The sequence below is a fragment of the Rattus rattus genome, chromosome 10 (assembly GCF_011064425.1).
Source record: "Rattus rattus isolate New Zealand chromosome 10, Rrattus_CSIRO_v1, whole genome shotgun sequence".
Classification (NCBI taxonomy): Eukaryota; Metazoa; Chordata; class Mammalia; order Rodentia; family Muridae; genus Rattus; species Rattus rattus.
In genome coordinates this window covers 92,971,271-92,985,766 of record NC_046163.1, presented here as the reverse complement: position 1 = coordinate 92,985,766, position 14,496 = coordinate 92,971,271, and the positions used below count along the sequence as shown (strand labels likewise).

General features: G+C 39.5%; 1 protein-coding gene and 1 pseudogene across 1 annotated transcript in view; one reads left to right on the top strand and one right to left on the bottom strand.

Annotated features, from left to right (window-relative positions):
• LOC116911743 (contactin-associated protein like 5-3) overlaps positions 1 to 14,496 on the top strand; it is an 820,968-nt gene that overhangs the window by 465,773 nt on the left and 340,699 nt on the right. The window contains exon 12 of the mRNA XM_032915729.1: positions 13,413 to 13,535. Coding sequence (XP_032771620.1) covers positions 13,413 to 13,535 — 123 coding nt within the window. The remainder of the gene's footprint in view (positions 1 to 13,412; positions 13,536 to 14,496) is intronic.
• LOC116911843 lies at positions 11,475 to 11,593 on the bottom strand (annotated as a pseudogene).

Below are 14,496 nucleotides of genomic sequence, written 5' to 3'. Positions count from 1 at the left end.
ACTAGGTCTGTACACAGTGCCCCAAGATATCTGCTGGATATCTTAATTCTCAGTCAGCAAAGCCTCTCACCCAGTTTTCTCTACCCCATATCACATTGCCAAAGGCCTCTCTCTGAGCCTGGTACTAATCTCTCTACCTGTCTAGTTCCCAAGGCAGGTTTCCATGCCAGAAACAAACATCCCAGACATTTTCTTACACTTAAATCACTTCATGAAAGAACACATGACACAATAACCTTTCTCCCAATTGATAAGATATAATTCTTCACCTAAACATACAAAGCCCAATATACATCCATCCCTTAAAAACATTTGTAACAACTTGTAATGGTACAGATTAGAATCTTAACGTTACCCGCCATAGTGTCCTGCCATGGCTTTTCTCCTTCTCCCTCCAGTCTCTTCCTCCTTTCAATTCCAGTCTCCTCTTCCTTCAAACTTTTCTTCTGCCCATCCTTCCTTTTTGTCCAGTGACAGGCCTCCTTCTATCTTGTACCTGCATTACCTGTGACATCATCCCACAGGCTCTTGTGATGGTCGTAAAGGTGATTGCTAAGTAAACAGGAAGACCATGGTAGGAAGAGCATAGCAGCCAGCCTGTGATTTCAGTCTTCAAATGTAGAGATTGAGGATTGCAGGACCAAGTTGGTTAGAAGAGTGACTAGCTGTATCTGCAGACTTTGGGTTTGGTTGGGATTTTACCTCAAAATACAAGGTGGGAAAGTGACCAAAAGTACTTATCAGCCTTATGCTTTTACTATCGTGTACAGAGTCCATTGTTGTCAGTCATATTGTGTATGAGAGTGTGCATGTATGTATTTGTGGGAATGTAGTCTTATAGATAACAGTACATAATTCAAAATAATGTAGGTTTAGAGCATCCTGAATGATGGGAAGGAAGTCTGCACAGGATGTAAGAATTTGCTAAGATAGGGAGAACGTAAATGACAAATATTTTATCTAGAGCATATGTGTGGATCTTTAGACTTATTTACTTATCTTTTTATTTGGATATACCAGGATGATTAGCATTTCATGTCAACTAGACAGAATGGAAGTAAAGCTTCTGGCTGTTTCAAAATGTTTAGACTGAGTTAGTAGAATTCGAAAGACCCATTTCAGTGGACCAGACGGCATGGAGTCTAGGATGGAATAGTAAAGTAGAAAGTTTGCTGAACCTCAGAACTCATCTCTTCCTACTTCCTGACTCTAGACAAAAGTATCCAGCAGCCTCCCTGTCCAGTGGCCAACACATCCTCACTATGATGAACCTTAACTTTCCACTGTGAGTCATCTCCCCCTTTAATGTCTTTAATTGTTAATGTCCTACAATGCTATGAAGTGATGAGACCTGTAACTACCAGGGTTTGTTGTCACATTTAAAATTTGTTTTGATTGATTCTTCCTTTTTCTCTTGTTCTCCATTCCCCTTATTCTTATTTTGTTCTTCCAGGCTCTCACCATGACCTTCATCTCATTTTTATGCCACATGTTCTCTTTTGTCCTCCTCTATCCCTAATCCTCATTATCTCTTCCTGGTTTCACAGCCTGTACTCACACATACATGTGTATGTATGTATGCATGTATACAGGCATGCACACATATGCATTCATATATACACAAATAAATGCATATATACATACATATATACACATATACATATGTACCAGGCCCCAGGGAGTTTGGAATAACTGCATGACCTGTGGTGAATTTTATGCCAGGGGAAGCAGTAGCAGGCAGGATGTTAGTTACTAGCAATGTAGGACAGCCACATTCCTTTCAAACTTTTTCAGTTTTGAGAACTCTCTGAAGCACTTTGGTTTTCTTCTTTCTCATCAGCAAAGATCATTTTAGGTTTTTAATTGTAATATAAATCATAGTGGGGTGGGAATAAAAGCCAAGCAGCAAAGGAGAAAAAAGCAAAAAGTTGAAATAATATTTCTGTAAAGTCACAAATATTATTATCTTACTTCCTGCTCAAAAATAATCTGATCCATTGATTAGAAGATAAAAAGTGTGGGAAATAGAGATTCTGCTATGTAATTTCTCAACTAAGAAATCAAAGCTCTGTAAATTTTAGTTTTCTAATACAGCAGCATAAAACAATCTCATTAAGAGCTCTGTAGAGCATTCATAAAGGATAGGCAGAGTACATGTAACAGTGACCGAAAAAGAAGGCTTACAGGCTTACGTGTTAGAGGAAGATCAAGGTAACTTCAGAAGGAAGCTTTTGGAAGTTACGAGTGAACAGGAAGAGGATGCACTCAAGAAGTGGTCATTCCTGAATATAGTGTAAGAGGAACATAAGGGAAGGGTGTGAGATGACATCCTAGACACTGAGGAAGAAGAATTTGGTAGTGATGTTCAGGATGTTACTGTAGTACCAGAGGACTTCTTCCCCACAAGTGATAGTCATGTTGCAGGAGATAGAACCCCAAGGAAGATGTTCCCTCTTCAGTTTGAGAAAGAGGAATTTCTTAAAGCTGGGGGAGTTTTCCAGACAAGGGGATAGGAGAGAAAAGCATTAATTATAACAGGAAGTGAAATTACCTTGTACTTTAAATATCACTTAAGCATTGAATCCAAGAGATGAGGATGAAGTACTATTTATGGGATTAGAGTTACTTGAACAATGGGAATAAGAAGCAGTTTATAGGTTGATGAGATAAAAGACTTGTTTTCTAAGTAATAGGACCTGAGTTCAGATCCCAGAAATGATGTGGTGAAAAAGCTGTTCTTAATAGAATATGTTTGTAATGTTTTGCTTGGGAGATAGAGACATCCAGGAACTTGTGGCTTGCTACTGTCCAAGCCACATGGGTTGCTTGATGATTTAATTCTCACGCAAATGGGTGGAAATAGAAAATATCATCCTGAGTGAGGTAACCCAATCACAAAAGAACAAATATAGTATTCACTCAATGATAAGTGGGTATTACCACAAAAGCTTAGAATACCCAAGATGCAATTCACAGACCACATGAAGCTCAAGACAAAGAAAGACCAAAGTGTGGATGTTTCCGTCCTTCTTTGAAGGGGAACCAAAAATACTCACAGGAAAATATGGAGAAAATTTGTGGAGCAGAGACTGAAGGAAAGGTCATTCAAAGACTGCCCCACCAGGGGATCTAGACCATATACAGCCATCAAACCCAGACAATATTGCAAATGCCAAGAAGTGCATGCTGACAGGATCCTAATATAGCTGTTTCCTAAGAGGCTTTACTAGAGCCTGACAAATATAGAGGTGGATGCTCGAAACCAACCATTGAACTGAGAATGGTGTCCCCAGTGGAGGAGTTACAGTAAGAACAGAAGGAGCTAAAGGAATTTACAACCTCATAAGAAGAACAACAGTATCAACCAACCAGACACTCCAGAGTTCCCAGGGACTAAAGAATCTTCCCAAGAGTACACAGGGTAGGATCTAAGGCACCAGGCTCATATGTAGAAGAGGATGACCTTGTCTGGTATCAATGGGCGAGAGTCCATTGGTTTATTCAAGGCTCTATGGCACAATATAGGGGAATGTCAGTGTGGGGAGGTGAATGGAAGTGGGTGAATGAGTGGGGAAACACCCTCATAGCAGCAGGGGGAGATAGTGGGTTTCTGGAGGGGAAATTGGGAAAGAACATAAGATTTTAAATGTAAATAAAAAATATCCAATTTTAAGAAAAATGTCAAAAAAAGAAAAGAAGAGAGAAGAGCACATTTGATACAGAAATTGAGGATGATCTCTGGACTACAGATATATCTACATGAATACTAGCATACATAACTTCCTATATAATGGCACACACACACACACACACACACACACACACACACACACACACACACACACACACACACACCAGAGTTTTTCAAAGCATGATTTTGCAGGAAGGTCTACATTGTATTTTAAATTTAGAATTGAGTCTAGGAATAAATTCACTATGGATTAAGTATTGAGGCAGCCTGGTAATAGAAATTCTTATCCTCCCTAAAAGTTTGTTCAGAGCACATTTCTTAACATTAGTTAATGTTAACATTAGATCAAATATCATGGGACGTGCAGAGCTGAAACACACACATTTTTCATTGCAAAGTGTCTTCTTTGCAGATTAAAAACTACAAAATATGAACTTGTAAATTCATCCTGCAAGACAAATTCTTATTGTATATAAAATCAAAAAAAAAATAGCCATTTGTGCTATGTCTGTAGCTCCTGTGATGAAGACATAAACCACACTAATAATGGTGACATGGACAAATCCTGTGCAAATAGGATGCTCTTTGAGAATTCATGGTCACTTTGAGATCCATTTGAAAACTTATGTACAACTGTGTGTGTGTGTGTGTGTGTGTGTGTGTGTGTGTGTGTGTGTGTATTTCCTGATTTTAGAGAACAGAACGTGGAGTTTGTGGTCAGACAGTCAGTATCAGATTCTCAAATATAACTCATACAATCTGTGCAGCTTACAGCACAGGTTTTGCAGTACATGGCCTAATTTCCCTGAGTGATATCCATAAATAGATAAACGTGGTATCCCTGTTTAGTCTCTGAGCAATTGAGCAAAAAGTTTAAGGACAAGTGTTTTGGAAAAAGTGAGCTGAAAACTAAACGGCAATTTAGTACATGAATCTCTCTTTTTTTTTTCACCTTTTTTGTCTTTACAGAAATAATAGCAAATCAAAAACCCATGCCATCCTTTCCTAGATATACTAGGGAAATAAGGGGAGGGGAGATAATAAATTTGCAATCTTAGAATGATTCAAGCTTACAAATTATGCTCACAGCTCACAGTTATCATACTGCTCCAGAAAGGCCTGTAGAAACTCTGTCATCATTACCTTATACTTTATCCCATCTTTTCCATAGGTAATAATGAACCTCTAGACAGTCAGCAGAGGGAGAATATTTTGCGAATCTCAGGTTGAGAATTTGATGGGTCATGCCCAGAATGGAATATGTGTCCTGGTCTATTTCTGCACACAATTCTGGAGTCCACTTAGAAATCTACACAAGTTGCACTTCCGCTTGAGCGTGGTGGTTATCCTTAATTATCAATTTGACACAACCAACTGGCCATAGAGAAAAGAGTTTTAGCGTGGACTTACCTAATTTTGTTTGCCCTGTTGGAATGTCTGTGGGAGATTGGCTAAACTGATTAATATGGTAAGACACAGTCCAGTTTAGGTAGTACATTTCCTAGTCAAGGAGTACTGAACCATTTAAAAGTGGAGAAATGGATGTGAGCTCAAGCAGGTGAGCATGCTACAAGTTTGTACTCATTCCTCTCTGCTCTTGACTCTGCACGAGGTCAACAGATTTAAGCTTCTCTGATAAAATGGACTTTAACTTGGAAGGATATGCCAAGAAACTCCTTTATGCCTAGTTGCTTTTTGTTCAGGCATTTTATTAAAATGCAAGAAAAGACATGAAAATACCCTGTGTGCTCTGGTTGCTTGTTCACCCATGATGTGAATTCTTTTCTAGCTCAGCTTCAACCCCTCTAACTAGCACTTTCTGCAGACCCAGCTTTGTCAGTTGCTAAATAAGCTTTCTCCGTTCCCTAGCCAAACAGCATATCACATTACATCTGTTAATAACTCCATTCTTTGAGAATAGAAAGTCTAGTTTCCCGTTTATTGTTACTAAAGTGGTTTAAGCTACCTCTAAAATGGTCCATGCATCTGATGTAGGTCAGAACACTTGATGAACATTAACTTTAAATCCAAGTGGGCAGATACTAGCTACCTATATTCTAGGCTGGAATATTTTCACATAATAGTTGTTCTGTGCGTGTTGGGTAAACTTAAACATAGACAAGGAATAAAAATGGTAGGAGCTGACTGTGATTTAACACAGTGTGCTGAACTTGAATTGAGTACAAACATTTCGAATAATTCCTTAGCATCCTTTCATAAAACATTTAACACTTGAAATAAGATTTTAAAAAAGCGGGTTTACAGTCTTATAAAACTCAAAACTGGGCTCATGAGATCCCTCAGTAGGTACAGTGCTTGCCTTGCAGCATAAGGATCTATGTTGGTGCCCAGAACCTTTGTGAAAAGTCACATGTTGGTGTGCCCTTTGAAACTTAATGCTTGGGAAATGGAGACAGGAGGATCGTCAGGGACATGGCCAGCCAATTTAGGATGAATTGTTGGACCCAGGAAAATAAGAAAACTCCATCTCAAAAAACAATCAAAGAGACAAACAACCACCCCCAATAAAAATAAAAAGAAAAAAACAAAATAAAAAGGATAATATCGTAGTAATGACTTCTGAGATTGCCCTCTCATCTCCATATGTTCATGCACACTTCTGTGTGCACACAATACCCACATACATGCAAAAATTTACATATACATATGTGCAAATGTGTAAACACTTGCAAGCATACATGAATTCATAGCTAGTAATCCTATGGTTTTTACACAAACCTCCCTAGATGAGCCAGGTGTGGTAATTCAGGCCTACAGTCTCAGGTCTCAAGAGGCTTATTATAGAGGATTTGAGTGCTTGTTTCTGTAAACTTACAGGAAGCAAATATTTGGGAAGAAAATAATGTATTAAGGTTGTCCATTTAATGTTTTTCTTAGCTGCTATGTCTGAGCTGAGAGGACATATCTTAGGAGAAGGAGTTTTATACTATACGTGGAGATAAGGGTGATGTGTGGCAGCTTTCTAAAAAAAAAAAACCAAAAATGTTCTGACCTTGGACAATCAGTGGCCAGGGGATAGCTTTTCTGGCTGTGCATTTGCTGGGGTGCCTAAAGGGAAGCAGATCATAGTCCTTAATGTGGGTCCTCAGTATTTTCCTGGATGAAAACAATAGAAAGATTCCTGTGGTTCCTAATCTAATGTCTACACAGTCATTGCTATTGTACTGCTGGAAATTGGGAATGAGGGGTTCTCTGGTACATGCTTCCTCTCAGTCTTTATGCTTGCAAGGCAACATCTTCACATACAAGGGTCTACTGAGTGCTTCCCTTCCTATATTGGTGTGATTCAGTAATAGTTTTGTTCATTCTAAAATAACGTTTCTCTAACTTGTGGAAAGGTAAATGGAATGTTTTTAATAAAAGTAAGCAGTTGTGAATTTTATTTAAATTATTCACTAATAAAAGAATTCCTCCTGCAGTTAGAGCAATGGAAAATTTTAATTCACGAAGCAAATTAATCCATTTGTTTGCCATTTCTTTTCATTTCTTCCAGTGCATACAAGACAACACAGGCTTTAGGTAAAGCAATGAAATACTGCAGTATACAACTCTCCTTAATAAGGTGCCAAAGAAATTTTCATTGTTGGCATTCAGTATTCAGCATGAATTCAGGAAGAACATTTTACAAAAGAAATGCTAAAAAGGGGTAAAATGGTTCATAACAAAAGAGATAGTGTACGTATTTCTGAAGATCATACTTATTGCAATGAAATAGTAACAACATTAGAATCACATACACTCTTTTCCCCATCTATACTTGATTATAAATGTTTGAATCTCAAAGATCGATGCTTATTAGAATTCTCTTCTACTTTCTTTTCCTTATGTTTACTGTCGAGATAAACTATTCTGATGAAAACAAACTTAGAGACAAAGGGTTTATGCTGTTTCAGGTGCAGTCTGCAATGGTGGGAAACTCACCCACAGGCAGGAGGCAGAGAGAGAGAGAGACTATGCCATCCTTGCTAGTGTTTAGCTTGCTTTTGCAATTCTCTACAGTCCTTTATCCCTTGCTCAGGAAAGGTTCTTCCCTACCAAGAAGTAAGTCGAGTCATCACATGGACATATGCTACAATATCATCCCATATCACAGACTATTTTTAATTTGATAAGTAGGCTTAGAACAAATTTGTGGTTAAAAATTTATTCAGGCTCCTGCCTGAAATTCTGCCTTATCCTCCCTAGATCTTGGACTACAAAATGCTCAAGGTGAAATAAATCTTTTCCTTCAAAATTCCTTTTGTTCTAAGTGTTCCAAGATAGGAATTAAAACACACACACACACACACACACACACACACACACACACACACACATACACACACACAGAGAGAGAGAGAGAGAGAGAGAGAGAGAGAGAGAGAGAGAGAGAGAGAGAGAGTTAGTTGGAGGGGAAGAAAACAATCTAAGAGACAACAAATTCACATTACAAAATTATCCTGACTGAAGCCTTCCAGGAAAGGCAACTATTATACACAGTTGTGATAGCTGAACTCTAAGACGTCATCCCAGGTTTCTTGCTGCTGCTATGCCTTTTTTTTTTCTATCACTGTTATATATTCCAATGATTTCTGAAGGTCAGCTTACCCTACTGGGCAAATTTTCTGCACATCAACATGAAGACATATTCTTATGTAGGAATGCTGTGTAGATGAATTGAAGATTTCATATTTCCTGATAATGATTTTATAGAACTCTTAAATTGATATAAGTAATCTCAAGCCCTCTATAGGAAAAGAAAAAGGTTCAAATAGAGCTCTTTAAATCATCCCATATCACAGACTTATTTCACTTTGATAAGGAAGTACAAATTTGTGATTAAAATTTATTCATTCATCCAAGGCTGAAGCCACAGGTGTGAACTATGATAAAGCGAGGCATGTGAAGCTGTTGCTGTGAACTTATAATACACGTAAAGAGTGAAAAACTACTTTGAACTTACTATGACCATTCTTCTGTAACTCCCTTTATGTGTAACATTGTATCTGTCATAATTTTATGAAGAACTTTTGTTTAAGAAAATATAAACTGTGAGAGAGAAGAAATAAAGTGTGGCTTTTGGGGTGCTCTGCTCCATCCACCATAAGTATATAAGCATATGTCTGTCTTTATGCATCTACATACGTCTGTGTATAGGTATATGTGTTTGTATACATAAGTATGCATGAACACTTGTGAATTACTGAAACAGCTGTTTGGGCCTAGGGAAATTGTGTGTGTGTGTGTGTGTGTGTGTGTGTGTGTGTGTGTGTGTGTGTTCACATGTGTGTTTGAATTCCCTCCCCCTCCTTTTTTCTCTTTTCTCTTTGGCTCAAAAATAGTTAATGGACTCCTATTCTCCCATACTGACAGCCAGAGGCTTTTGAGCCAGAGAAAAACTAGACGTTTTCTTAAATTCCCTGCTGCCATCAGTTGGAATCAAATCACCAGAAGCCAGAGGCTTCTGGTCACAGAATAGTAAAGAGGTTAAAACAGAAGAATTGCCAAACATAAAGCAGCTTTAGCCCCATCACCACCTGCTGCCTGCCTTAGTACCTGGATGCTGTGGCTGTCTAGTGCTATTATCCTAAACATATAGAAAACCCAGATGGCATCTGGTTCTGTCAGTGGAGTTGAAGATGCAAGTTTTAGAAAAACCATACCTCTGAAAACACAGAAGTAGATCAGCAGCCCATCTTCAATGATTGTGAAGCTGTGCTCACCCTTGTGGAATGCAGTAGAGGATTCTAAGATCTCCTGTGTAGGACTTTTCCATCAGGATCTCTCCTAAGGAGGTCAGTGGCTTCTCTGTCAGGGCGCAATGCAGTAACTGCAAAGAAGGTGGCCAATGTCTTTTAATAATAATTTTGGTATGTATCCTGGCAGCCTTGTCTTCACCACTGTGGCCAGTGTTCACTTGAACTGCATGCCAGACACAGTCTTTTCTCCTTTAAGTTGTTTGGTCAGGCATTTTGTCACAGCAACAGGAAAATTAACTAAGACAAACCTGAGTACCTGCATAGCTGCAAGTGTCCATCTTGGAAATTTTATTAGGGGTACTGAGAAAGGACAAAATCACTTTCCCAAACTACAACAGGCACTATGCTCAAGCACAACTGTAAAAATTTACCCAGTTCATTTCTAAGCTTTGTGATCTTTGAGAAATATTTACAAGTTATATTTAGTATGTGGTATGTGGGTGTGTTTGCATTGACTACAATTGTGTGATTCTTTGTTTGCCACAATAAATGTGGGGGGGGGCAGAACACAATATACAGTAGTTTGTTCTTTCATTCACCATGCGACAGAACCTATCTCTTCATACTTAGCTTTAACTCTCAACTTGACACAACCTAGTGACACCTTAGAAGAGAGTCTCACTGAGGGACTGTGAGTATTGGCTTGGCCTAAGGACATATTTGTAAGGTTCTTGTTTCTGTCTCTGCCACTGCCACTACAGAGCACACAACTGGTAGTGACAGATGTCTTATTCTCATGCTCTAGGACTGACTTGCCTGTGCCCCCACCACCATCATGGTCAACTCTACTAGGCTGCCCAATTGATGTAAAGGGCTTGCTCTCCCAAGTGCTGCTGCTGGTGAGGGTCAGCAGCAACTCTTTGCTTTCATGACCTGAGGACTAAGTCACCCAACTGCTGCAGGTGTTTAGGGGCAAAAGTGCAGGAGGGTATCTCATCCTTATATAATACCTCACGGGAGATGAATGGCAGGGCAAGATTTCCCATTCTCTAATGCTCAGGGGCAGCACCTCAGCAACTCCTACAAAGAAGGCCAGCAAAATGTGATACACAGGACCCTGCTCTCCTAAACACTGCAGCAGGCTAGAGGCAGAGTCATCTTCTACTCTCAAGTCCCCAGGTCTAGCTCTCAAAGTGCCCAGGCAAGGGGTGGGAACAATTTTGCACAGCTCTCAGTCATCAACATGTCTCTAGGCAGCAGCCCAGATTAGGGATATCTTTGTTGGTAAAGCCAGGCCTTGGGCCATACAAGCCAGTTACTTGGGTGGTAAGGTCCTCCCAGGACTGCTAGTTTCCAGATTGATAGTCATCACAGGCTAGCTCCCTATTCATGCCTAGTGGTTTGGAACTGTTATCCTCTCCAGCCTTAGTTAGTGACAAACTCCTACTGCTTCCGGGCCACTAACCACTGAGGAGTGGTTCCTGGTGGCAGTGCATTTCAGGACCTCACCACAGTCCCAGGTGTCATTATGAGCTACTCATATCAGGCTGTTCCTTGCTATATTTGGGTCTCCAGTTCTGCCTCTCTTCATTGTACGCATATCCTTTAGTCTCTCCTTTTCTTCTATTTCTTCACCACTAACTTTCTGCTCTTAGTGACACCTAGGGACTTTGAGTACCTGAGATCATCTCAGGAGTAGTGTCAGGACTGTTATGCTCTGCCAGTGCATCATTGCCATCTCTTGCATGGTTTTCCAACCCAGGCCTGCAAGATGCCATGCTGGACGGGCTAGCTCCTTGTCCATGCCCTATGGTATGGGACTGGTTGTCCTTTCCGGCTCACACCCACCAGGGTCTATTTTCCCACGTGGAGTAATTTCAAATTTGCTCTAGTGGGTTGCATGGCCCCAGGCAGGTTATTCTGATCTCTGGCTCACTCCCTGATCTGGAAGCTAGTACGTATCTGCACAGTGATGAACTAGTGGTCATCTCAGGCTGTATCTCTGTCTGAAATCCCTGGCCCTGATCTACTAGTTGTCTCAGGCTTGGGTTTTTTTTTTCCTTGTAGTTGTTTTGTTTTTAGGGAGTATTAGACTACAATCATTCAGGTGTTCACAGGTCAGAACATAGCCTCTTTCCTTTCTGCTACCCACCGAGGCACACATGACACAGCTGTCAAACATATAATACCTCTAAGGGGCATGGTTAATTTGTCTTTTAAGCCAGCTCCTTTGCATTCTTTCAAATCTGCTAGTGTTGGTTTATTGAGGTTAATATTTATCAAGTCTACTGCTCTGTTAAAACTCCAAAATGTGTGACACCTATGAACTGTTTCTACTCCTGTATGAGCACACAAAGATCTTTGTGTCTGCTCAGGGTTAAAAACATGGGGACACAGACTGATGGTCTTTCCCATGACTCTGTCCTTTTGTGAAAACCATATTTGATGGCATACATCTGCAAATAAGAAAGCAGTTCTTAGACAAAGATAGATTGAACCTGGAACTAGTATTATATAAGTTACTTTCCTAAGCTTGGGATATATAAATTTAAGAGAGTGTCTCTCTTTGCTACAAGATATCTCAGTTGGTAAACTGCTTGCTTTGCAAGTGCGAGGACCTGAGTATGATCTCAGACCATATGCAAGCTAGGTAGGTTCTGCATCCTTGTAATTCTCATGCGGAGGATGTATAGATAAGTATAGTTCCTTAAAGTCCATTGGCCAGCCAGCCTAGTTACATAGCAAGGAGAGAACAACGTTGTGACTAGTAAGAAACAATCTTTGAAGTTAACTGTTGGCCTTCTCTCCCTGTTTCTCTCTGTAGCTCTCTGTCTCTCTCTCTCTCTCTGTCTCTCTCTCTCTCTCTCTCATACACACACACACACACACACACACACACACACACACTCACACATATCCTTTAAGATGATATTCTCATATTGTACTGTTTAATAGGTATAACAACATATGTACATTTTAAATTCACTACTCAAATAAGTATTGAACCCTGGTGCCATTTGAAAGATGCCATGATACAGTGTCACATGGCACACATCCATGGATCTTAGAGGTTCTTCAGTTTAACCAATATTTTGATGATTCTATCTTAATATACTGTGGGGATAGAGAGAGAGAGAATGCAAATCAAAAACAAAACAAAACAAACGAACAAAAAAACAAGGAAGAAGTTTAAGGTAAATGTATTCCTGAGATGGAATTTTTAAAAACGAATGACTGAATGAATGAATTGTAGTAAATTAAGGACATGTGATAGCTTTAACTTTCAACTTAACACAACCTAGTGTCACCTTAGAAGAGAGTCTCACTGAGGGACTGTCAGTATTGGGTTGCACTGAGGACATGTTTGTAGGGATAGTCTTAATAGGTGTACTTACTGGCTTACTCTCATAGCTTGATCAGCGGCTTCCTTTCTAATGCCAGATAGGACAATATTCAAAGAGTGGCATTGCCTGGAGAGAGCTAGACTCTTCCACATCAATCATTAATAAAGAAACTTCTCTAGACCCTTCTTTAAACTCTAGTCTGTTGGGGACATTTTTACCATTGAAGTTCCATTTTCAAAAATGACCCTAGCTTGTGTTCAAGTGATAGAAAACAAAACCAGAATAGTTTCCCAGCAGAGTGTAAGCAATCCATCAATAAGGCAAATGTGCATTTGTTTCTTAGTGCCCTTGGCTGTGGATGTGATGTGATTAGCTGCCTAGATTTCCTCCAACTGTGATTTCTCTACAGTGTTGGACTGTGATCTAGTATTGTGAACTAAATTAAGCTTTTTCTCATTAAAGTTGCTTTCCTGTCAGGGTACTTTTTCACAGCATCAGAAACGAAACTGAAAGAGTATACTTCTGCAAAGTACTGGAATGTTGACCTATAAAGCCTTTTGGGGTTGTACAGGAAAAGAAAAAAAGAAAGAAATATGAGTAGTGTTCTTAAGTATGAACTACTGACTCCTGCAGAGGGATAGTAAGAATCAAGTAAAATTTCCCTTTTTGTCTTTCCAGCCATCTATGAGCAATCCTGTGAGGTGTACAGACACAGAGGGAACAACACATCTGGGTTTTTCTTTGTTGACTCTGATGGCAGCGGGCCACTGGGACCACTGCAGTTGTACTGCAATATTACTGGTAAGAGCCATGTTTTCTAAGCATGCTTAACCTGGATGACTGGTGATATGAGATGAAAGGGAATTTTTGGAGAGGCACACCTGAGTATATAAAAAGTTGCAGGACTTGCTTCATGAGGGAAGAATGGTATTTTGAAAAATAACAGGAACTAGCTTAGATATTTTCAAAACAAAGAGAAGAGGGATGTTAGTGGTCATAGCACTATTCGCTGAAATAATAATGAATTATCAAGTGTCTTCTATAAGGATTGCCAAAGGTAAGTTCTCTATTAAAACTCAACATTGGAGAAAAAAGGAAGTGTTTCAAAACAAACACAAAAACCAAGGAATGAATGTCAGTGAAAAGTCCTGGTTCACAAATGGGAACACTATTTATATATGGTTCTATGGAGTATGTATTTGGGTGAGTCCTACCATCTTGAGCTTCAGTGGTTCATCAGTAAAATAGGAATGAAATGACTACACATCAAAAAGCAGTGAGGACCACAGATAATCATGTACATTGGGTCAGCTAGTGAGGACATTAAAAAAAAATACAGCTTTTATCTCAAAAGCATTAAGCAATAGTTTATTATAGAGTATGACTGTGGCCTGAACATATAGATTAGGTTACAAAGTCCATGTTCTATTATGCTAATGGTTTCATGAAGATTTTATTGTGGTGGTTTTAAATCAACATATGTTTTTATTGAGACTCCGTGATAGGTTTCCAGTAGACGGTTCTGGGAAGTAGGACTAAATCTCTGTTTCTAAGAACTGGGCAAGTCCAGGGAAGTCCAGTCCTCAGAACCTGCTCTAACACCTGGGCTGAGGCAGGGGCAATGATTCAGCAGCAGTTTCCTGACTTCGCCAGTAACAGTTTCCAGCCTCCAAGGATCCAGCAATGGTTCTGGCATGTCCCAAGAGATAGAGCCAAGATTAAGATAGATGTCACCTACCCTGTCCCCTGAATTTCTTTAATG